General features: G+C 47.2%; 2 protein-coding genes across 8 annotated transcripts in view; one reads left to right on the top strand and one right to left on the bottom strand.

Moving 5' to 3' along the window:
• The window catches only part of ELAPOR1 (endosome-lysosome associated apoptosis and autophagy regulator 1), a 44,512-nt gene extending 24,305 nt beyond the window's left edge, over positions 1–20,207 (bottom strand). For 2 of the 3 annotated variants that reach the window (XM_081112033.1, XM_081112031.1), the window contains exons 1-3: positions 19,813–20,201; positions 3,266–3,386; positions 1,191–1,383 (exon numbers count right to left, since the gene is read on the bottom strand). In XM_081112033.1, the coding sequence (XP_080968159.1) occupies positions 1,191–1,383; positions 3,266–3,386; positions 19,813–19,965 (467 nt within the window). In that variant the 5' untranslated portion in view covers positions 19,966–20,201. Of the gene's footprint in view, positions 1–1,190; positions 1,384–3,265; positions 3,387–19,812 lie in introns of all 3 variants that reach the window. The other variant, XM_081112032.1, reaches the window with a different exon arrangement.
• Positions 1–23,082, top strand: part of CFAP276 (cilia and flagella associated protein 276) — a 58,047-nt gene that overhangs the window by 30,464 nt on the left and 4,501 nt on the right. The window contains exon 1 of one of the 5 annotated variants that reach the window (XM_081112036.1): positions 20,336–21,220. The exons of the other annotated variants lie outside the window; for them this stretch is intronic. Within the exon in view, the coding sequence (XP_080968162.1) occupies positions 21,140–21,220 (81 nt within the window). The 5' untranslated portion in view covers positions 20,336–21,139. Of the gene's footprint in view, positions 1–20,335; positions 21,221–23,082 lie in introns of those variants that run through there. 5 annotated transcript variants of the gene reach the window in all.

Below are 23,082 nucleotides of genomic sequence, written 5' to 3'. Positions count from 1 at the left end.
TGTCGTGCTAATGATTTTGACACACAGTTTGAATTCTAAAACTGGACTCTGAAATGCCTGCTGCCTGGCTCCGACAAGGGTACTTCTAGGAGGTTAAAGTATAAGAATGGGAGACATTGCTCTCGTTTTAGAAATCCAAGTGTAATACAGTTATTAACCCCTTTTTGTCCTTTTGATTGCTTGGGCATAAGAGACACTTTCATGGACGTACTTCTCTCCCGTATTCTTGGCCAATATTTAACAAAGAGCAGTGGACGATTGTCTTTTACATCCATGCACCGCCCCCACTTTCTTCCCTAGGTTCCAGCGTTGCCTCGCACACACTGACTCATTTGAAGGTGGCAGCTCGGGGCAGTAGAAAGCTTGGGACTGGGTGTGAGTTCCAGGCTCGCCAGCTGTAAGCCGGGTAACAAATGACGAGTCACTGAATCTCACTCGTTGAGTCTCCAGTTCCTCGCCTGTGAAATGGGAACAGTCATGCTATTTCACAGGTTCTCGTGGGGATTAAAGCATCCAGCATGGTGCTGAACAACAGAAGGCACATCATTTCACTCCGACCCCTGGCATTACGTATTCAAAGATTTTGATAAGGAAAGCTCACCAGTTCTACAAGCACCCTGAGCTGAGCTTTTCGATTACTAAAAATATCTCCTTTTGAGCTAGGAACTTTTCAGTCACTGGAGTCTCAAAGGATTTGAAAGCCACCGCAGACCAAAGCTCTGGTCCTGCTCTATCCCCCCCCACATCTGGGGGTTGGCAGACCAGTTTTAGAAGTTAGCACCGAAGCTAGGAAGATGCCCAGGGCTTTACACATTGTGTTGCCATCAATGTGAGGCTGTTTATTGGCTGACCCAGAATTGCATGGTGGAAATGCAATTGGATTTTGTTTTAAATGACTGGGCCCTTGAACCTGTGGCCATCTTACCTACCTCTCTCTATCTCCCCATGTTTTTCTCCTGCCACAAATGCTTGCCCATCACTAGGAAGCTTATGTCCGTGAATGGGCTAAGGTGGACAGACATCCCACCTAACAGTGCTGCGGGCACCTGCTTCAGCCCTCAGCCTGGGCTCCCTCCTCTCCACCCTCCCTGCCCGCCTGCAGAGCGGAAGAGGGGTGCTCCCTGAGCCCCTTCCCAGCACAGGGAGGAGGGAGCACAGGGGTGGGAGAGGACAGGGAGAGGGTGACTCACAAAGTACAGTTCTCGGTAGACTCATTGGTGCTGTCGTTGATCTCCACGTTGGATGAGTGGCTGGCAAAGCCGTGGGGCAGCTCGTCCCACTCGTCAAACCGGATGCCTGTGCCAAGGGAGTAGCGGCCCTCAGTGCAGGGCTTACAGGACTGGTCCTTCATGTCCAGAAACTCCCCAGCTTTGCAAGAAAAGGCTGGAACACAAAGCAAGGACAAGGGTGGGGTGGTGAGGCCGCTGCTGCCCTAGGAGAAGTGGGCAGGTTCTGGGCATCCTACAGGGAGGAGCAGAGGGTGGAGGTCGAGGTGTGGGGCCCACTAAGCGTTAGAGCCATGCATGTCTTGTCCAAGTCCATTAACATGGAATGTCCGGACAGGCAAATCCACAGACACACATGGTGAATTTGTGGGGCCAGCGACTTGGGGGAGAGATGGCTGGTAGATTTGATGTCTCTTTTTGGGGTGATGATAGTGTTCTGACATTAGATAGTGGTGATGGTTATGCAACTCTGAATATTCTAAGAACTAAGTGAACTTTACACTTTGAGGTGAATTTTATGACATGCAAATTATATCTCAATAAAGCTGTTACTTAAAAAAGAAAAAGACTTGGGCTGTGGAAGCTCTGCCTTGCTGAGGGATTTGGGCTTATCCCTTTCAATCTTGTTTCCTAAGGGAGTAGCCGTGGCCATTCCGAGACCTCTCCAGTGAGAGGACACCATGGTCTCTCACGCCGACCCCTCTGAAGGGCACCTGGCCCTCCAGCCTCGAGTTTCCCCTTGAGTCTCTGTCTCCTTTCCGGTTCCACTGACCATGCAGTTGGGATTCTCATGACCTGTGAGCTCACCCTCTGCAGTGTCCCCCTAATTTGTGCCCTGTTTCTTGTTTCTGCTCATTTTGTGGTCAGAAGTATCATTCTAAAACATTGACTTAATTAAAAAATGATCAGGTGCCCCTCTTTGGTTATAGAATTAAGCTCTCAGCCAAACTTTCCAGCTTCTCTCCCACGCAGACCTTTCTCCAGCCCAGCCCCATCCTCACGCTGCCTGTGTTGTCTTCATCCCAGGCCACGTGTTCTTCTACCTCCAAACTTTTGCTCACGTGGTTCTGATCCCTAATAAGTATCCATAGCCCCCATCCTTTTTCACCTCGTATTAACACATCGTATTGATGGGAGCCTGCCACCAGGCCCTGACTCCTCCAGGGATGATGGCTCAGTGACTGACACGGGAGCTCTCCATAAAGGCTTTGCTGACAAATGAATGGATATATGCACATAGGAGGAGCTCGATAAAGTTGGCCCAGTTCAGAGAAGACGGCTCATTTGTTTCCATTAGTCACACCTCCGTTCTGCTCGGGTCTTAGCAATATTCATTCTCTAATTTAACAAGTATTTATTTGCCCACTTACTGAACCAGGCATTATGCTAAGCCCTCAATTTCCTTTCCAAATTTTCAAGTGTTCCTTGATTGTAGTCTCTGATTTGTATTGTTACTCCCTTTGCATATCTAAAAAGAACAGTGCAGGAGAATAAGCAGCTGATTGTAGAAAAGCTCTAAGAGTCCCAGAGGTGGGAACAGGAGCTGCAGGCAAGCCATCGCCTGGCTGACTGCACAGTCAGCTCCAGTCAGGGAAGGTTCTTATTTCCTGAAGTGATGCCCAGTGTGTTTTAAATTCATCTTCTCTGGCTTCCTTTTCAAGGACGAAAGCAAATTGCAATCTTTCTAATGACCAATTGTGGCTGGTGAGTGCAGATTGGAGGCATGCGCAGGCAAAAAGGAAAATGTATGCACACTGAAAAAAGTATCTGCATGGCACACAGCTGGAATTACTTACACGTTATACCCTAATGGGATTTAAAAAAATTTTTAAAGCAAATTCAGATACCCAGTTTGCATCTGTGAAATAACATTTCTGCGCCAAATCTCAAAAGGGTTGAGGATGGGGACTAAGTGTGGAAAAGATCTGATTCCTTAAGGCAGCTGCACTGTCAGGGAGGGCCTCGCTTGCAAGGCAGGAGGCGTGGGGCAGGGGCTGAAGCTGAGTGACAGGTGGCCCTGGAGCGGGATGGCTGCTTACAGCACTCGGTGCCCTTGACGGGGTCCGGGAGGCTGGTGCAGAGGCCTGGGGTGTGCGGCACAGCAACCCGCCACCTGGAACTCGTGCTGTCACATGCGGTGTACTCGTAGTGGTACTCAGACTGCAGGGGAGAGAACAGTGGGCAAAACCCATGTTAGTGCTGATCCAACCATACCAGCTTCTCACCCTTTTCCTCCCCAGCACCAGGGCTACTGACCCTCATCAACAGAGTAACACCCTGAGACCCTGGTGGGGAGCAAGGCATCATGGGAGCTATAATTACTTAGACCACTCCTCTCCATCCAGTCATGGTCTAGCCTTTAGTCCTTTCCTTTTCTTTTCTTTGGGGTGACTCTCTTTGCCGTTATGTATAAGTAATGTCCTGATATTACTGAACAGACTAGAAACAGATGGAGTTTTTCTTACCCCAAACTGTAGAATTTATGAGCTAGGACTATCCATTAAAAATTTCCAAAGGATTGTCACAGAAGCTGTATTTCTTTTACCCTGTATTCCTCAGGCTCCCTTCTGCCCAGAAAGACGATGAATTCCCACCTTCCATTTTAAAAACGTCATATTTAGCCCACGCAGGTGATGTGCTCTCATCCTGTGGGTCTGTTCGTGCCTGATTTCTCTGTGCAGTAGGAAACTCACAGTTCAGTTGCTTTACTTGAACTAAGAATAAGCTAAATAACAACAGCAGAACAGCCAAATCAACCACTAAGTAGGACAACAAAAACCATTACGTGGGAGAGAGAAGACGGAATGAATGTTTATTCTTTTAAATATTGTCATAAATAATAGAGCGCAGAATTGGTTTGACTTTGGCTCTGACAAGTATTTTACAATCTGCACTAAAACTATATCCAAGCACAGAACTACTTCGTATTATTGTGTCCATAAGAAAAATAGAGGTAATGTCGCCTTTCAACCCACATGAAAGCATGGTTGCATAACATGTATAAATGCAAGGAGCTGAGCCTGAAAATGAGACAGCTAATCTCAGAATGCATCAGGACCACAAGGGAAAGCTTTTCCTTTGAAAGAGGTGGCCCTACCTACTGCATTTCATCTCTTCTAAAATGCCCATTTCTTTCCCATTGTAACATCAGTGAGATCAAGATGTGTGGCTTATAACTGACACGACAAGGAAGCATCGCGCCATGTTTTAATTCTCTGTGGTACCTAACAAATGGTGTGTCTGAGAAGCAGTGGCATCCCCAACTTGTGGAAATAAGATAGACGTGTTTCTGTAGTTTAAGACACTTAAGGTGATAAGAGGACAATTGTAGAGCTCCTCTTTTATTTTCCTCTATTATAAATATTTACCAAATATGTATTGTACACCCACCACTTACAGGTACCAGATGTGGTACCCGGTGGGACTCGGCGCCGCCACCCACAAACTCAGCACTTTCCTCCGGAGGGAACAGATGCAGAGGACAAGGGGGCAGTTTGGGGAACCGTGAGGCTAACTTCTGATGAGCGTCTCCGGCTTTGCACTTAGACGTTGCTGTCATCTAGGGAAGAAAGAACACCAGGATGGCAGTTCTTTGTGCCTTTGGCTAATATCTCTCGGGGTCTGTTTTTCCTCCTAATTCCAGTCTTTTCCTTAGCTCAGAGGACTCTCAGATAAACAGGGCAGGCAATCCCACATGTATCAATTCCAGGTCTAAAATGATGCGTTCCAAAGGGTTTTGCAGCAAGAATGAGGGGTAAAACCCACGGTATGTAAATGCAACGCGGAACTGAGCGAAGCAGGCGGAGAGGACTCAGGCTGTGAACGTGATCATGCCGGTCATTAGCATAGTGCTTCCACAGTTCCCGCAACAGCGGCTCATTTGCTCTTCAGTCTGCCTTCAACCAGACAAGCAGAGCAGGGTTGTTCCCTTCCTTGTACAGACAGGAAACACTGTCTACCGGGTGAGATGCCTTGTCCAAGGTCACACTGCTGGAAGGTCACAGAGCCAGACCCAGGCCTTCCCACCAGGAATCCTCCATCCTCATACCTCGAGCCAAACACAGGCTCACGCTGGGCCAAACTTAACAGCCAAATCTAAAAATTAAACAAGACGGTGCTGGCTGGCTGCCAGCAGCCAGGCTCTCCTTGAGGCCTGAGCATTGGCACTAAAATACCTAATCTGTGCGAGCAGATAGCTCAGCCCACTCTGACTGCATTTGGTCTTTTGGAGATACACGGGCCAAGACCATTTCTTTTCATGGCCTTTCATGAGACCCACTCGGGGGAGGTTTGCTGGGAAAATGGTGGTTCCACCATGTGCTTATTTACTTCCTGTCACTTGGGGATATTTACACCATCCAAGGTGGCTGGCTGTGCTGCAGCCATTTCAGACCCGAACGCTTTGCACTCTCATCATGCAAGACATAAGCTTAGACAGTTAAATCAGAGACATAACTGGCAGCAGTCCTCAGTTATACTCTGTGAGCAAGTCAGTTCCCCAACAGTGCCTCAGTTTACCCAGTGACCTGTCTTTGTACAGGTACACCCTGCATAATACACAGATTCACAAAGGAGACACACAGATATATTCAGTACGTATGTCAAGCACAAGTCCTTGCTCCCTCCCCCGGCACAATGATATGAAAATATCCAGATCACAATTTTAAATGGGGCACAGTAGGCAGTGGCTACTGCCTGTTCATCAGAAAAAGAAGGGGAGAGTGATGAGGGGCAGGCACCTTAGTTAATCTGCCCTCCCCTAAATCACCCAGCCACATACCATGCTCCGGGGAGCATGAGAAAGAAGGGAAAAAACCCCAAAGTTGGAACCTGCCTTGCCAAATATTCAGCTATCTGTAGGGAACACTAATCTTTTGGCCCCAGAGGAAGAAGAATTTACTCAGACCCACATGATTCGGTTTTGGTGGAATTGTCGAATGAGGTGGGCAGTGCTCCTCTGCCAAGGCCTGGGCACATGCCCACAGGAGGCTAGTCAGATGCTCTCCCTGGGCAGGTGGGAGATGGGATGAGGGGCTGAGGACACAGCCATGAGTAGGGACCTGAGGTGGGTGGGAAGTGAGGGAAGGATGGGGCAGGGGAAGGTCCTCAGGGAGGTGACCTTCAGGTGGATCACTTGACTGGTCATTTGACTCCTCTGAGCCTCAATCTTCTCATCTGTAAAATGGGAAAATTGGACTTAGGCAATTTCTAATTTCTAAGATTTCTTCCAGTCCCAGTATCATATTTCACAGCTGATACTTGCATGGAAATCTGTTCTTCCTTCCACCTATTCTCCTTTCAAAATGGCACGCCCAGGTTTATTTATTTATTTATTTATTTGTTTATTTTAAAATATATTTCATTGGTTTTTTACAGAGAGGAAGGGAGAAGGACAGAGAGTTAGAAACATCGATAAGAGAGAAACATTGACCAGCTGCCTCCTGCACACTCCCTACTGGGGATGTGCCCGCAACCAAGATACATGCCCTTGACCAGAATCGAACCCGGGACCTTTCAGTCCGCAGGCCGACTCTCTATCCACTGAGCCAAACCGGTTCAGGCGCACACCCAGATTTAAAAATGATTTTCAAAGTAATACAAGTTCATTCTAGAAAAGATGACAGCACAGGCTAGAATGAAAAAGAAAACCTGCCACGAGTCCACCTGTAACATGTAGTGTATTTCTTTCCAGATTCTTTTCCATGCACATGAATACATCACATGGTATGTAGTTATGTATTCTGACCTTTTTTTTTTTTTACATTTTAGGTCACAAGCACTTTCCTATGTCTTTAATGGTGGCACCATAGTTTCTTTAACCATTCTCTATTGTTGGACATTGACTTTTGTCCAGTTTTTCACTATTTTACATAGCACTACAATAGCTAGTATCACTAGTTATTTCCTTTGGGAAGATTCCTGGAAGTGGAATTACTAAGTAAAGAATATTAATTTCTTTAAGATTCTTGATCAAGAAGGGAGATTTCTAGTGAAAACAAACATTTCTAAGTCTCTTTAAAAAAATTTTTATTACGGCAAATTTCAAATATATATATTTCTATTTTTCCCAAATATATATTTTTAGCAAACAGATATATAATGCCCCCATGTGCCCATCACCCAGCATCAGTACTTACCAATTTCTGCCATTCTTGCTCATTCACCTCCACCCACTCCTCCCCAGTTGAAGTTATTTCTTATAGGTTTTGTGTTTTCTTAAGGTGAAATTTGTATGGGATGAAATCCACATATCTTAGCCGTACAATTTGGATAAATGGGACACTTGAGTAAAGCTCTGACAGGGCTGAGCATCACTACCCAGAGACTGCTGGGGAGAAGGGGCCCCTCCCCTGCCACCTCCACCCCCAGGCAGAGTAGACAGTCAAGCAGGTGCCTCACACGCTGAGTCTTAGAACCTCCGAGCCACTGCTGCAGGCAGTCACGCCACCCAAGGAAGCAGGGCATCGGCACGGCTTGGGTTTGTCTTGGCTGGGACAGGGTGCTTCAGAAACAGGTTCTTAAGTAAACCGGGATTCTGACTAGAGGCCTTGGGGTCTGGAGGAGGTGGTGTCCTGCTCCCACACCCATCCCCCTGCTGGCTAGCCCCCATCTCCTCACTGTCCCTGAAAATCAGATCCTTTGGGGAAAATGTCAAGATGGGGGCAGGGTAGGGAGGCAAGCGCCCCAAGCTTGGTACAGTGGGGTCAGTAGGTGTTTGCTGACTCAGTTGTAAACCCTCTGCTTGGAAAACTCATGCCTCGGACAAGAGCAGGTCCCACTCAACAGGCCTGTCTGTCAAGGAGAGGCTGGCCCTTTGCTGGGAGGGAGGAATGAGCTAGTGGACTTAACACAGAACATGGGAAACCATGGAGAAGTGTCAGAATTTGAAAGTGCGACTTTCTCTTAGGCCCAGCCCTCGCTGGATGGTTTCCCGGGCTCCTGTTCTTTGTCTTTGTTTGTTTGTTTGTTTGTTTTTGCTTTTGGCATGCCCAGCAGGTTTTGGTTTTGGTTGAGGCTCAGGGCATCGTGGCCTTGCTTTGTCCCCTTGTGAAGGGTAGGGTGGAAGGCACAGCACCGTTGTTCTCTAGCAGGTCGGGGAAGGGGGGGGCGGGGAGCACCGGGCGCACAGTAGGCCTTCTCCCTCTCTCCCACCCTCCTTCCCACCCTCTTTAGAACTGCCTACTCAGTAGCAGGGTCTCCTGAGCCCTACAGCCTGCCATCACAGCTCCAGAGCTCTGGTGCCTAAACCTGCATCTATCGGATCATCACAACTGCCTGGAGATGACGTGAAAAATACAGAGTCCCGGGCTCTGCCCCAAGATTCTGGTTCTCCTCTAGATCTTTTTCTGCCCCCTCCTCTTTCAAAACTCACTCTTCTTAGCCTCAGGACTTAAGTATTTATCTCATAAACCAGTCTCCTACAAAACAGGGCTCCTAATCTACAGGCCTTGGACCACTTCCTGCATACAACCCCATGCAGAATTTTAGGTATGTGGAGAAAAAGAATTTTAGATATGTGCATTTTTCTGGGCCAAGGGTCTGCAGTTTTCATTGGAGCATCTCAGGAGTCTGTTACCCACCTTCCTACAGGAAAACATTAAACTCTGTCATAAAGTAATTTAAAAAGAGCTTACTATTTTACCAGCCAAAGGCTGTTCACTTTTTAACAGGGGGCTGGAATACTTCAATGCAAGGATTATCAAATTGTGCTCCTGAGGCCAGAAGTTTAGAAAGCCAATCCCTTTGCTGGGGGGTGAGGAAGGTGAGGCTTCCCCCCTCTTTTCATGGAGCAACCTTGTTTGTTGTTTAAACCAAAAGTTTCACCCACAAAAAGTTTAACACTGCAGTCTTAAGAACAAATCGCTCTCAGGTGGAATTGTAGGTGCTGAGGCAGACTCAGGGTTAAGGATGCCTTTGGCCTTCACCTCACCAGGTCATTTGCTTTACTCACAAGCAAGGCACCCTCTTCCCCAGAGCAGGCACCAGACCCAGCAGCAACCAAAGCAAACAGACCTCAAGCAGGCCGGCCCCTGCTAATGGTCCTCAGTCTGGGGGTTGCCTAGCAACATGGTGCCAGTAGCCCTGGGGCTCCCAGTCTGAAGAAGTATAGGGGAGCCTGGCCTTACATCACCCTTTTTTCAACATTTGCTATTCTACTCTGGGTTTCCAGCTCCCATTCTGATCAAAAATAGGAGGGACAGTGCTTGGTCACCCCGACAGGGCCTCCCCCTCTGGTTTGACCGTGGACACATTACACAAAGCAGATTCTGGGTCTCAACACCCAGCTGAGGCCACCCATGTCACCATGCTCTGGGCCAGCCTGTCGGTAACTTGAGCTTCCTGTCTCTCTGGGGCACAGCCTTGGCCTGGGGGCTCCTGGAAGACACTGACAGGCTAATGAGGAGGTGGGGTGATCACAGCCACCATTTGTGAGCACATGTGAGCACCCATGCCCCCTCCAGCGTTTTCCCCTTCAGCCCCCACAACCCTTCCTGATATGATCCCTACTGCACGACCTCCCTGTTTACAACTGTAATCTGCTCCCCTCTGTCCCAGTGACCCCGACATCCTGAATGACTTTTTTTCCATAGCACTTACCACCTACGACACACTTAATAATCAGTTACTCATTATGTGTATTATTGATTTCTGGTCAGAGGTAAGCTCCACGAGAACAGGGAGCTTTGTTTTTGTTCACTGAGGTAGCCCAAGAGCCCGGAACACTGCCTGACACCTCGCAGATATCCATAAGGAGTTGTTGAGTGACTGTGCGGTGGGGCACGACTCTAGAGCAGTTCTGGAGCTGTGCGAGGCGCTCTGGATTAGAGCAAAGATCTGGACTCTCCTCTTGTCCTGCCACCCCAAAACTGCACCATCATGGACTAGTTATTAAATCTCCCCGCCCTTGGTTCCCTTGCCCATAAAATGGGGATGCTAACACTCTGCTAAGAAGATTAAATAGATTACCCCCAAAACACACACACACACACACACACACACACACACACATACACAAAACTGACTAACGTCAACCTCTCGGGACAAGAGGAAAGCTCTTTGTAAACTGGTTTTAAAAAAAAAATAGCATCCACCTACTGCTAGGACCCTGCCTGGGGATGGCTCATGGAGGGCGCCCAGGCCCTTCTCTCCTCTCTCTGGCAACAGGGCTGGGATGAGGGAGCCTGGTGACTCTGGCCTAACAGCCATGGTGACAGCAGCAGCGAGACCCTCCCCAGCTCCCATTGTTTACTGCCTGCCCTGACTCACGTTCTTCTCTGATGCATCTTCTCATACATATGAAACAACATCTGTCCTTTTCCTACTTCTTCTCCCCTGGCAACTCCCCCAAAGCTAATCTCTCCAAAACAGGCTGGCCACTGACATTTGTGAGACCCAGGAACTGGCCAGCCCGTCAGGGGCAGAGGGCTTTTCAGCACTGCTTGTAAATATCCCTAGGATCGAAATGGCTTTGTCGCTAGGAAACAAAATGTCCCTTTATAAATTCCAGTCCCTTTCTGATAGGTGAGAGATGGCACACACATCTGTCTACGAGGCAGAGCTTTATGATATTATATTTCAAAAATGTACTTTTCTTGTTTTTTTTTTTAATGAGGTCAAAATGTCCCATTAAAGTTTTCACCTGAGCTTTTTAATCAGACATGAAAGAAACAGATCAACAGGTCCTGGCCTATGCAAAACTCCCCAAGGACAGCTCGTGTTTGGTGTGCCAGCTGTTCGTGATGGAGACCATGAACCTGGCGGACACACTCCCTGCCTTTGGTACCCCCTCTCCTCCGAGCCTCTCTCCAGGCTGCAGCCAGAGTGACCCATCTGAGCTGCAAACAGAACGTACCACTGCCCCACTGTTGCCCTCAGAGCCAGCACCGGACTCTCTGCAAAGTTTACAAGGAAGGCCCTTCACTCGCTGGCCCCTGCTTATTTCTCCAAGTGGGTCTCTTTGTTCCGACCCTATGCCCACCCCCACCATATCACTTTGAGATGTTGCCCACTTCACGTCAAAGTAATTCAGCTAAAAGCATTCCCTAGGTATGTGGTGAGGGGATACCAGTTCCATCAAGGCAGCCCTAGTATATACAGGGCCGCTGTAAGCTGTAGGGGCTGCGCACTGCACAGTTCCCGGGCATGCCAGTCAGATATGGTACGCCAGGCACTGTCCTGAGAGAGACGTGCCACAGAATAAGAATGCTACAGATGTATCCGTACACACAGCACCAGGTAGTGAGCGACAGGTGAGAAATAACATGCTTTAAGAATTTTTAAAAAGAAGCTACTTATTTAATGACTCCTAGTTTTTTTGTTTGTTCGTTTGTTTGTTTTGTTGTTGTTGTTGTTGTTGTTTGCCTCTAGTTCATATCTATAATCTCCCGGCTTAAAATTCAACTCCTCCAATCCCGACCTGAATTATTAAAATTAATTTAAAGGAACTCCTCATAACTTGTGTGCTATACTTTGATTTCGTGGGCATAGCATGGGCGGAGAGTGGAGAGTTTTCATCCTGACTAGGAGGAGGGGGAGGCAACTGAGAAGGGATTTAGAACAAGAATGATGTATAGGGCCCAGCTGGTGTGGCTCAGTGGTTGAGCATCAAACTATGTATGGGCCAGGAGGTCATGGTTCGATTTCTGGTCGGGGCACATGCCCGGGTTGCGGGCTTGGTCCCAGAGTGGAGCATGTGGTTCTCTCTCATTGATATTTCTCTCTCTCTCTCTCTCTCTCTCTCTCTCTCTCTCTCTCCCTCTCCCTCTCCCTCTCCCTCTCCCTCTCCCTCTCCCTCTCCCTCTCCCTCTCCCTCTCCCTTCCTCTCTGAAATCAATAAAAATATTTATTTTAAAAAGAATAATGTATAGGGATTGTTTAATGTTGTTTGCTGTAGAATAGCTTCCAGAAATGCTCTGAGGTCTTTTGGGAGCTTTAGTTGGATCCTTCTTGAAACAGGTGGAATTCTTCAGCTATGGGCCAAGCAAGAATTTTGTGTGTGTGTGTGTGTGTGTGTGTGCGCGCGCGCGCGCGCATTACTTACTGACTTAAGGTTTGAAACGACTGATAGCGTAAGAAAAGGTGAAGGAATACAAAGTTAAGGGGGCGGGGGGGACCCCAAAGTTAAGGGGAAGTAAAATTTGTGCAAAGGAGAAATTGGATAATATATGTTTGATCAAGAAATCCCCCTTTCTAGGAACATAACTTAAGGAGTTAACAGAATGACAGTTGAACAGTGTTTATAAGTATATGTGCAAAGGCATTCACTTCAGTATATGTATACTAATGAAAATTCGAAGCTATCTGAATTGGTTGGTTAAATAAAGTGTATACATGCTACAAAACTCTGTGCAGCCTTGAAAATGATGAAGGAGACCTGTATTTATTAACAGGTAGAGGTGTCTTCTGCACGTTACAGAATGAAGAAAACATTATGAAATACATGTAATATGATCCCATTTATGGAGAATTATATAGTTATATCCATACATATACATATATAGTAACAGAAGTATAGGAAGATGTAACAAAATATTTATAGTGATTTTAACCAGTTATGAAATTTTGGTAAGTTTTGTGGGGTGTTTTTTTTTCATATAAATTTCTTATTTTCAAAATGAGAATCTATCATTGCTATAAAAATTTTAAAAAACTATGCAAAAATAGTATTCACTAGGTCAAAAGGAAACGAGGCAATCCGGAGGTCAGTCCCATTCCAAAACCAATACTTTGTATGCTTTGCCTTGAGCATGATATTTCTATACTGGGCTCCATTTCCTTGCTGTATTCCTGAAGCAGTGATCTATACCAGCAGATAGTGATTCAAAATTCTCAGCTGTCCTCTTTCCAGCAATATGCTGAAACTAGTTCTGTGATATACTGTAAATTAGTTCTCATTGTAATCATCTCTCATCATATCTTTCACTTTCCTGTCACAGCACTTAGCCAAGTTTACAACTGTAAGTCAGTTGGAGTGGTTATTTGTATCAACTCTGCTTTTCACGGGGTGTACTGTAAAAGTGGCAACAAAGTCTTCCCTTCCCTATATGTATGCCCCTTTGAATGTGACTGCAGGCCCTCCCATCAAGAGATGGAGTCTATTTCATGGCATGACCATGTGACTTACTTTGACCAATAGGACATTAGCAAACATGACACAAGCAGAGTCTTGAAAAGAGCTTGTGCATTGGGACTTGCTGTCTAACTGCACTTGCAACTCTGAAACCATGTGTAAATGAGTCTAAGCTGCTGGAGAATGAGGAGTCACCTGGAAGAGAACCTGGGGACCCCAACCAACTATCAGACATGTGAGCGAGGCCATCCTGGATTATCTAATTTGTAGTCGACCCACTAGCTGACCACAGTCACATAAGGCAGCCCAGCACAGATCAGCCAAGCTACCCCAAACCCAAAGAACCACCCCTTTGACCTACAGAATTGTGGGCTAAAAATAGTTGTTTTGAGGTGGTTTGTCTTGGGGTGGTTTGTTACTCAGCAAACACTAGCTGATGCAGATTACCTTTTCATTGAAAGGTTATTTGGGGCAGAGAAGCCACATCTAAATTAAGAATGTAAGATTCTCTAGCTAACAATCTTCCTTAAAGTAAGGAGTACACAGGCAAGGAAGACTTCTGCTATTGGACAATCAGAGTAGGAACAAGATCTATATTGGCAGAAATTATCTAATTCCATAGGGCTAGACAGTCCCTGGTAATGTCCCTTTCTCAGAAGTTAGTTCCTCCAGTGTATAGGCAGCATTAAGCCCCTCATTTTAGGATTCATCCTGAATGTAAAGGGAAACGCTAAAAGGTAACTGAAGCCCGGCCAGTGTGGCTCAGTGGTTGAGTGTCGACTCATGAACCAGGTCATGTTTTCATTCCCAGTCAGGGCCCACGCCTGGGTTGCAGGCTCAATCCCCAGTGTGGGGCATGCAGGAGACAGCCGATCAATGATTCTCTCTCATCATTGATGTTTCTCTCTCTCTCTCCCTTTCCCTTCCTCTCTGAAATCAATAAAAATATTTAAAAATAAATAAATAAAAGGTAACTGAATCCACCATGTCTGGATATGGGGTTAGATGGCCCAAGGGCATTTCCCTGAGAGCCATTACTACACCTCAGACTCCTCTCAGGTACAGTGGAGAGCAGTGGCCATCTCCTATGCAGTGACACTTCTGTTGTACCAGTTTCCAGAAGCCCACCACTGGAGGTAACTTTCACCCAGACTCCATTCGGTGAGCGACCCTAATGTGAATATGTCTGTCCAGCTTCCAGATTGGAAGAAAACCCACCCGAGCTGGGATGCATCCAGTCAGAAAACACTGAAAACTGAGGGAAAACTGTAAAATTCTAGGAAAGCAGGTCCTTCTCCCAAGAGCGCTGAGGAAATGGCATCATTTACAAAGGGAGAGTGGCCCCACAGTGGAGCCCTCGCTTAGCATGCCTGGGGCTAATGGGCCCGAGGGCCTTCATGGAGTCTCGGCCTCTGGGGCCAGTGATGAGTAAGCTAAGGCAGCTCCCTCAGGTGGGAAACAACCTGGCATTCTTTTGTCAGGATGAATGTGTGCACACCCCACAACCCAGCACCCCACTGCTAGGCTTATACCTTCAAGAAATGTGGACCTGCTCACCAGGTGACAGCTCCACAATGTTCAAAGCAGCCTTGTTTGAAATGGCCAAACACAGGAAACCCAACCGCCTCTCAGCAGGAGAGTCAATTTTTAAATTGTGAAGTAGTCGCACACAGGAATATTTTACAACCATTTAGAGTTCATAAAACTTGGTTAAGAAAGTAGGCTCACATCCTCAAGTTGTTCCAAACACGGGTAATAATTTTTCAGTAATGGAACCGAGTATCCATTTTAACTTGAACTTTAAATGAATTAAGATTTTAAAAAATTACAGTTTCATGTCCTCAGCTGCACTAGCCAGGTTTCCAGTGCTAACAGCCACAGGTGGCAGGGGCAACCACACCCGCACAGCACAGCTCCGGACTCTCAGTGCTGTCTCCTTCTCTTCAGCAAGTTCTGTCAACCTTTTCCTCGGAACATCTCACCATCTACTCTTTGTTCCTTTTCAATTCAACCCACTTTTACCACCATTAAATTTTTAACTTTTACCACTATAAGATCATGCAAATTATACTTCCACTAAAAATCTAATTCTAACAAGCCAACTTTATATATATATATATATATATATATATATATATATATATATATATATATAATTGATATTTTACAGAGAGGAAGAGAAAGGGATAGAGAGTTAGAAACATCGATGAGAGAGAAACATCGATCAGCTGCTTCCTGCACACCCCCCACTGGGTATGTGCCTGCAACCAAGGTACATGCCCTTGACCGGAATCGAACCTGGGACCCTTCAGTCCACAGGCTGACCTATTCTAAGCAATGTACATGTGTTAACTCACTTAACTGTCATAGTATAGTCATTAAGTGGACTCTATTAATATACCCATTTTAATGATGAAGAAACTGAGGCAGGAGGAGATTAAATAAATTTCCCAAGGTCATAGTAATTGAGTGGAAGAGCTAGAAATTGAACTGAAATAGTTTTATCCAGATCCCACACTGTACCACTATTCTGTTTCTCTCTCACAAATATAACCAAAAAAATGATAGAGTGACCCTGTCCAGGTGGCTCAGTTGGTTGGAGCGTTGTTCCATGCACCAAAAGGTTGTGGGTTTGATTCCCAGTCAGGGTACATACCTAGGTTTTAGGTTCCATCCCCAGTGAAGTTACATATAGGAGGCAACCAATCAATGTTTTTCTCTCTCCCCCCCCTCTCTTTAAAAAAAAAAAAAAAAGTCTACAATAATTCATTTTTTTAAAAAAATGATAGAGTGATAGGATTATAGGTGATTTTTATTATCTTCTTTTCATTTATCTATATTTTCTAATTTTTCTGCAAATGAAAAGTGTCACTTTTGTTATTTTAAAATCTTTTTAAAAGTAAAGTCAGATAACTATCAGACTCTTAGTATACTCTTACTTTGAGCCAGGAGAATAGACAAAATGCCTTCGTAAATGCCTTCAGATCTCAAGAAGCTGTTCTTCTTTAGCCCCTTTGGTAATAAACAAAAACATCCCATCTTGCTATCCTATAAGTACCTCATGACAATTGGAGAATTTTAATTTTCTCTCTTCACCAAATATGGCAGGATGTTTTAAACATCTAACCTTGATGGTTCCCGAGGAGTCTGCTCTCAGCCTCTGGCCTGCCTCAGCCGTGTTTGCCTCATGCTCTGCTAACCCACTCTCAGCAGGATTCTCCACTTCGTTTCTGACCTTCCAACCTTGATTTCTGGTGGCCCGCACCCACTCCACGTTTCAGCCACCTCGTCTTCTTGCAGTTTTCAGACTCTTGTGTATTTCCCACCTGTGGACCTTTCCTCAGGACCCTCCCTCTATCTGGAAAGCACCTTTACTCCATCTCTACCCTTTGAAATTCTACTGATTATTCTAGGTCAAGTACCAACTGTTTAGATAAGTCTTCTTTTCCTGTCAACCTCTATCGCGCCACTCCTGTATTGTTTGCCATCTGTTAACCTTATCTCGTCCCTTATATGTCATTATTTGTATATTTACCTTTTCTGCCTACCAGTATTTCTTATGCATCTATGACATGTCAAGACTATGTACTAGGCATGTAACATGTGTTATCTAATTTAATCCTCACAACAGCCTCTGGGATAGGTATTACCATCCCCATTTTACAGACTGGTAATCTGAGGCTGTTAGAAGTTTAATTAACTTGCTCCACTAGCATCCTTACTAAGTGGGATCACTCATTCAGTCTGCGTCTGCCAGATTCCTCAGTCCTCCGGGCTTTTCTGGGTAGGTTGGGAAGGCCGTTTGGGGGCAGTTAGCACTGGAGCCTCAGGACCAGGCAGATGTGTTAAAAGCCGTGTTCTGCTTCTCTCGAATTTGATTTGGGTTCATCGTGCTATAGGAAATGCTTGGTCCTTGGCCTCTCAATCAGCACTTAGCCTGGGCTAGCACAGGACGAAAGAAATGATTCGTGAAGACAAACTCCATTCAGGAGGTTTAGTTCCACTGGTGACCCTGATGATTGGAAAACTATGAAAGGAATGCCAAGCCCCAGCTCAGGCTTAGAAATCTAGAACTCCCTGGTTTTAGGAATAAGAAAAGCGTTTAGGCCACAAGCCATACCTCTCTGTTCCCTGACGAGATCCAGAGCAATGGGTCAGGTTTCAGAAACAAGGCTGGAGCAACGCTGTTATTATGAAGGTCAGCCTTGGCCTGATAAGAGTCCCACCACAGACTCGCAAAATTCATAAGCAGATACAGCACAGAGAAGGGCTAGTCTGCCCTGAATTGGTTTTTCACCATTTAGGGTTGGAAGCCCCGAAACTAGTTGGGTCAGTTCCTATTGCCAAGCGAAGACTGTTATGATAATGAGTTTATCCGCTTCCTTATTGATTTGGAGTGGAGGGTGTTCTGCCGCCACTGTTTGCTCAAGGAGTGCAAACAGGACCTGCTGACTCCCGTGACTAATGGGCATGAGTCCTGAGCCACTTTCACTGTGGCCTGGGGTATGGATCGAATGGTAAGGAAGCCGACTGGGAAAGGGGGTTAGGTAACTCTTATTTGTGCTTTATTTGTATTTTCCTTTCAGTCCTCAAAGCAATCCTTTTTGAGGTGGGTGTTACTGAAATGCCCATTCTACAGATCCAAACACTGGGTGGGAAGTCACAGGCAGGGACTGGAGCGCTGAAATGTTGAGTCCCACAGCTTTGCCCTAAGCTCACTTGCGGTGGCAAGATCTTTCACTTTGGCAAACGGCAGTCATTCAAAAGGGCTAAAGGCAAAATGTGTAACCCAGTTAGAGCTCTCAAGCATCAGTATTCGTCCCTGCCTCCAAACCGAAATGATACAAAATGTTAAATCTCTTAAATGTCTGCAATTTGCACCGTTGACAAGGATCTCAACAAGAGTGGCAGATGAACTGTAAGGTTCTTACCTTCTACTCAAGAGACTCCCATGTTGGATTCTTAGGCAAGTGGGCTTGTTGGGACTGTTTACCTTAGTTGGCTCAAGACCATAAGCCACCAAGGCCAGTAAGCCACAGTCACTAACGAAATCATGCTGTTCCCAGCTCTATCTTAAACAGGAGAGAAAGTGGCTGGGTGGAAATGGGATTGTATATGGGATGGCCCAGGGCTGGTAGTCACTGGGATTGGTAAACATTTTCAAAAATCATACTGACTTGTGTCGTATTCATGAATGAAGTCAAACATCTGTACTCACACAAAAATTCTCTCCTCTCTCCCTCCCTACTTTTTCACGATCTGTTATGTTGTAGACAGTCTATGGTTAGAACACCATAATAATATATTTCCATATGGGATGGGGTTGTGGTTGCTAAACAATTAGTACTGATAACTTTAAAAGAAGTATTTCAACTTCTCTTCCTAATATGCCAAGGTATCAGGTTTGATCCCCACTCAGGGCATATACAAGACACAACCAATAAATGCATAAATAAGTGGAACAACAACAATAACATTTCAACTTCTCAAAACCTTAGCCAAGTATGACATTTTGGATTATTTTTGCATAGATATATTATGAAGTCTTTCACATTTCTCAGAAACTAAAGGACAACTTTTGTTTTGCCTTCCCCAATGCGGTTCTTATAAATATTTCTTGCTGCCTCTGCCATATGGTTGAAAAAACACACGTTACTCAGAGCACAACCAAATATTGTTATTTCAATATTATAGAAACGACTGAGTTTTGTTACTGCTTAATACCTTTTTGTACCTCTCCAAAAAGAATGTTCAAAAGGCACTTTTGGCTGAAAGGCATTCACCACCTATCGTCTGAATTATGTTGACAACATTTTGGAAGCACCTTGAAAAAGACGTATGACCTATGTCAGGCGAGTCAGAGAAGGATAGTCGGGATTAACGGAAAGTGAGATGTCATAGGACTCAGTCTGGCCACAGGCGGGCCATGTGCCGACAGGAACAGTAAGCCAAGTACAGGGGGAAGCAAAGCTACAAGGAGGCTCTACCTTCAGCAGCCAGCAAGGTGACTGGGTGCTGGATAGGAGGGGGGAGAGGGGACGAGACCTTTCAGTGCCTCTCCTACGTCTCCTGCTTTCACACTCCTTCCGAAGCCAGATAAAGGCACAAGGACTCCCATCCGCTCCTTTCCTGTGGCCTTCCTAACTTCTTCCCCACCCCGCTTCTCCCCTTGCCCACTTTCTATTTCGCCTCTCTGCACATACATCAGCTTTTGTTCTCCACCACTTTTAAGGTCATCACCCCAGCTGGAAAACAGCTCATGTCTTCTCCCCCGGAGTCCGGAGTCCAGTCCCAGATGGTGGACCTTCCTCCCCGGACTGTGAGCCCTCCAGTGGGCTGGCCTCTCCATGAGCCAGTCTGCTCCTCTCCCTCCCCCCGCCCATCTTCATCCCATCTTCATCCCCCCAAAACTAAACTCCGTGGCCTCTGAAACTGTCTGTGCTTAGGTCCCCAAGGTCTCCACCAGGATCCAAGATTTTTCTGACCAAAGTGGGGTCAGTTCCGGGAGGACAGTACCTCTTTGCAGGCGTGAAGCTCCCGTTCCGCTCCCTGGGTCACCTGGAAGGCGGTCCCGACCCAGAGCAGCAGCCGCAGGAGCCGGAGCCTGCGCCGCTCCGTTCCTCCCCTGCCTCTGGCAGGGGGATGGAGGCTGCGCCCAGCATCAGCCATCGCGTTGTCCTGAGCTGGCGGCGGCCGCGACTCAGGTGCTGCAGCTGCTGCTCCCGCTGGCAGAAGGCGGAAAAAAAGGGGAGGGAGGTTCCTAGGGGGAGGATGCAAGGGGCTGGGCTCACTTCAGTCACCTCCAGGCCACCACGCCAAAGCCGCCCATCCTTCCCCCTCCCTCCTTCCTCGTCTCCTCCTACCCACGTCGCCTTGTCAACTGCCTTCTCTTTCCTTCCGCGCGCGCGCGCGCGCGCGCGCGGGTGGGGTAGGGGTAGGGGTAGGGACCACGCGATGCTCTGCCTCTCACCTGCCGGTCGCCATGGCAGCCGTCGCAGCTGGCACGCGCTGCGTGGAAGTGCGCGCGCCGCGTGGAAGTGCGCGCGCTAGGGACAAGGGGACGAGTGAAGAACGCGGCGGGAGCATCTCCGAGCCATCGCCACCAAATTCATGTTTCCCACTGCCCTTGTGGGCCCCGGCCGTGCGCTATGAGCATCTCGGATTCTGCAGACGTGGCGGTGGACAGATACTGAGCACGTCCTGAGTGTAAAGCGCTAGAAAGATGGAGACGTCGTCTCTCTTCTAGAAGTTACAGCCTACACGAGTGGCTTAGAAGGTGTTACCTACTGCAAAGACAGCCGCTCCATGTCCATCCCTCCACATCCGTCTGGGCCTTTGCGGCCGGCTTGATGCGAAGCCTTGAGACTCATATAGTTAAACCGGGTTTAAGCAAGGAGTGTTTGCTTAGGCGGCAGTGTTCCATCTCTGGACATCCCCATTCTCTTACTGCTTTGAAAAATCCTTTTGTTAGATGCGCGGGAGAAGGGCATTTCTGGGTCATCTTTTAGGATTCCGTTTGCTAGCTGAAGCCTGTTGCATTAGTCCTGCATGCCGGAGGCCTCTGGTTTTCCGCCTAAGGTTCAGGAGGGCAAATCCAGGGCTCCTTGGGTATGGTCAGCGGCTCTTTCCCTGTTTTCCCAGTAACTTCCTCCCAAGGGGCGTCCCACGCTTGACCGCCAGGTGGCGCTCTTCTTGATAGGAATTCTCCTGTCATAGACGGTGGGCAGTTGCCTGGCAACCGAAAGTGAGCCTTCCAAACAATTGGGACCCGCGATCCTCTGTGTGCAGGCTTGTGTGCGGCTGCGCCGGCCTCCCATTCCTCCCAAGAGCTTCTCATTTGACCATGCCTCCCACCCGAGACCCTTTCCGGCAGCCAATGCTGAATAACGATGATTCCGGCCCGCGGAAACCGAGGGCTTCCAAGGTACTGTAGCTTCTTGCGCAGTCCTGGTGGCCATGGCATTCTTTCTGTCATGAGGGGGAACTTAAAGGGCTCTGGTGAGGACACTGAGGTCCTGGACAAGTCGGTTTCCTGCCTGCCTCCATGTCCCCATGTTCCGGTCGGTCAACGTTTCAGGGATGCTTTTGAGCAAAGAGAAGTAAATCTCTAGACCAGAGGAGCTAGGGGCTCTCGCCAAAGCAGATTGGTGTAATGGGGCTGAAACAGGCCCAAGGTCGCCGAGCCTTTGCCCTGTTTGGAAGGCGGCCCTCTAAAAGGCTATGAGATATGGAGGGGGAGAAAGTCCTCGGAAAGCCACCGGGTCGTGTGTCTTCGCACCGCCTCTGTCCTCTGGTTCAAACTGGAATGTGTGTGTGTGTGTGGCAGCGGCTTGGGAATTCAGATGATCCTTTTTCTAATAGAAGTGGCTGGGATGTTTGAAGTGGCGCAAACTAAGGAGAATTAAATAGTCATTGTGGCTTAATAATAAAATCAAAGAGCTCCTTTTGGTTTATTCGTCATTTATTATCTACTATATGCCAGGTGCCACTAAACACTGAGGAGCTATAGATTAGCAGCTATAGATATAGATATATTAGGTATAGCACCTGCTCTAAAGAAACTAGTAGAAAAGCCAGACTGACAACATCAACAGCTGTAACGCTTGCACAGTAGCATGTGTGTTGTGAGTTATAAGAAGTGTGTCGGGAGAACTGGGAGCTCCAAGGGGAGCAGGCGAGTTTTGACATCAAAATATGAGTGAGCTGAGCCAGGTGGGGGAGGAGGTGAAATGTGAGTTGGGAAGAAAGAAACAGGAACCAGACACTGGTCACCAGCAAGACAAAGGAAGCAGCAGGTGCTCAGACGCCTGAAGAGGGGAGACAGTGTGGCCTGTTTGGGGCCGAGAAGGAGGAGGAGGAGGAGGAGGAGGAGGAGGAGGAGGAGGAGGAGGAGGAGGAGGTGGAGGAGGAGGAGTGGAGCGAGCAGGCGCTGGAGAATGAGCTTCCTGGGCTGGGTGCGCTGTGTGCACCATGCCACTGAGCTAGGATCTCATCCTGGAGGGGCTGGGAGTCACATCAGGATCTGAAGCACTAGAGCAGCGGTTCTCAACCTGTGGGTCGCGACCCCTTGGGGGATCGAACGACCCTTTCACAGGGGTCGCCTAAGACCATGGGAAAACACATATGTAATTACATATTGTTTTTGTGAGTAATCACTATGCTTTAATTATGTTCAATTTGTAACAATGAAAATACATCCTGCATATCAGATATTTACATTACGATTCATAACAGTAGCAAAATTACAGTTATGAAGTAGCAACAAAAATAATTTTATGGTTGGGGGTCACCACAACATGAGGAACTGTATTACAGGGTCGCGGCATTAGGAAGGCTGAGAGCCACTGGTCTAGAGCGACACAACAGATGGGTGTTTCAGAAAGCACAAATGGCAGTGGATTGGATGGGGTGGGAGTGAGACAAGAGGGCTCAGCTAGGAGGCAGGAGCCTCCAGAGGCAGCAAACTCCAGGAGGAAGAATAATGGACCTAAAGCAGTGATGCAGGGGATGGCGATAAGTTGCAGATAAGAGAGATGCAAAAGGCAGGACTGATGGGACTTTGTGGCTGACTGGATATGAGCCCAAGAGAGCGGATGAGTCTAGGGTGACTCCTCATTCCTGGGGGCTTAATTGATACCATTTACTGAATGAGGCCTCAGGGTAAGCAGGGTTGGGGGGAGAGAGTCAGATCAATGATGTAGATGTCGCTTTTGTGGTGCCTGTGGGACATTTAAGTGCGAATGAATAGCAGGCAGTTGGTTGAGAGTTCTGGGCTGAAGATGTACA

Source organism: Myotis nattereri, assembly GCF_964212035.1.
Source record: "Myotis nattereri genome assembly, chromosome: 18".
NCBI lineage: Eukaryota > Metazoa > Chordata > Mammalia > Chiroptera > Vespertilionidae > Myotis > Myotis nattereri.
This window is presented reverse-complemented; position numbering and strand designations above follow the sequence as displayed.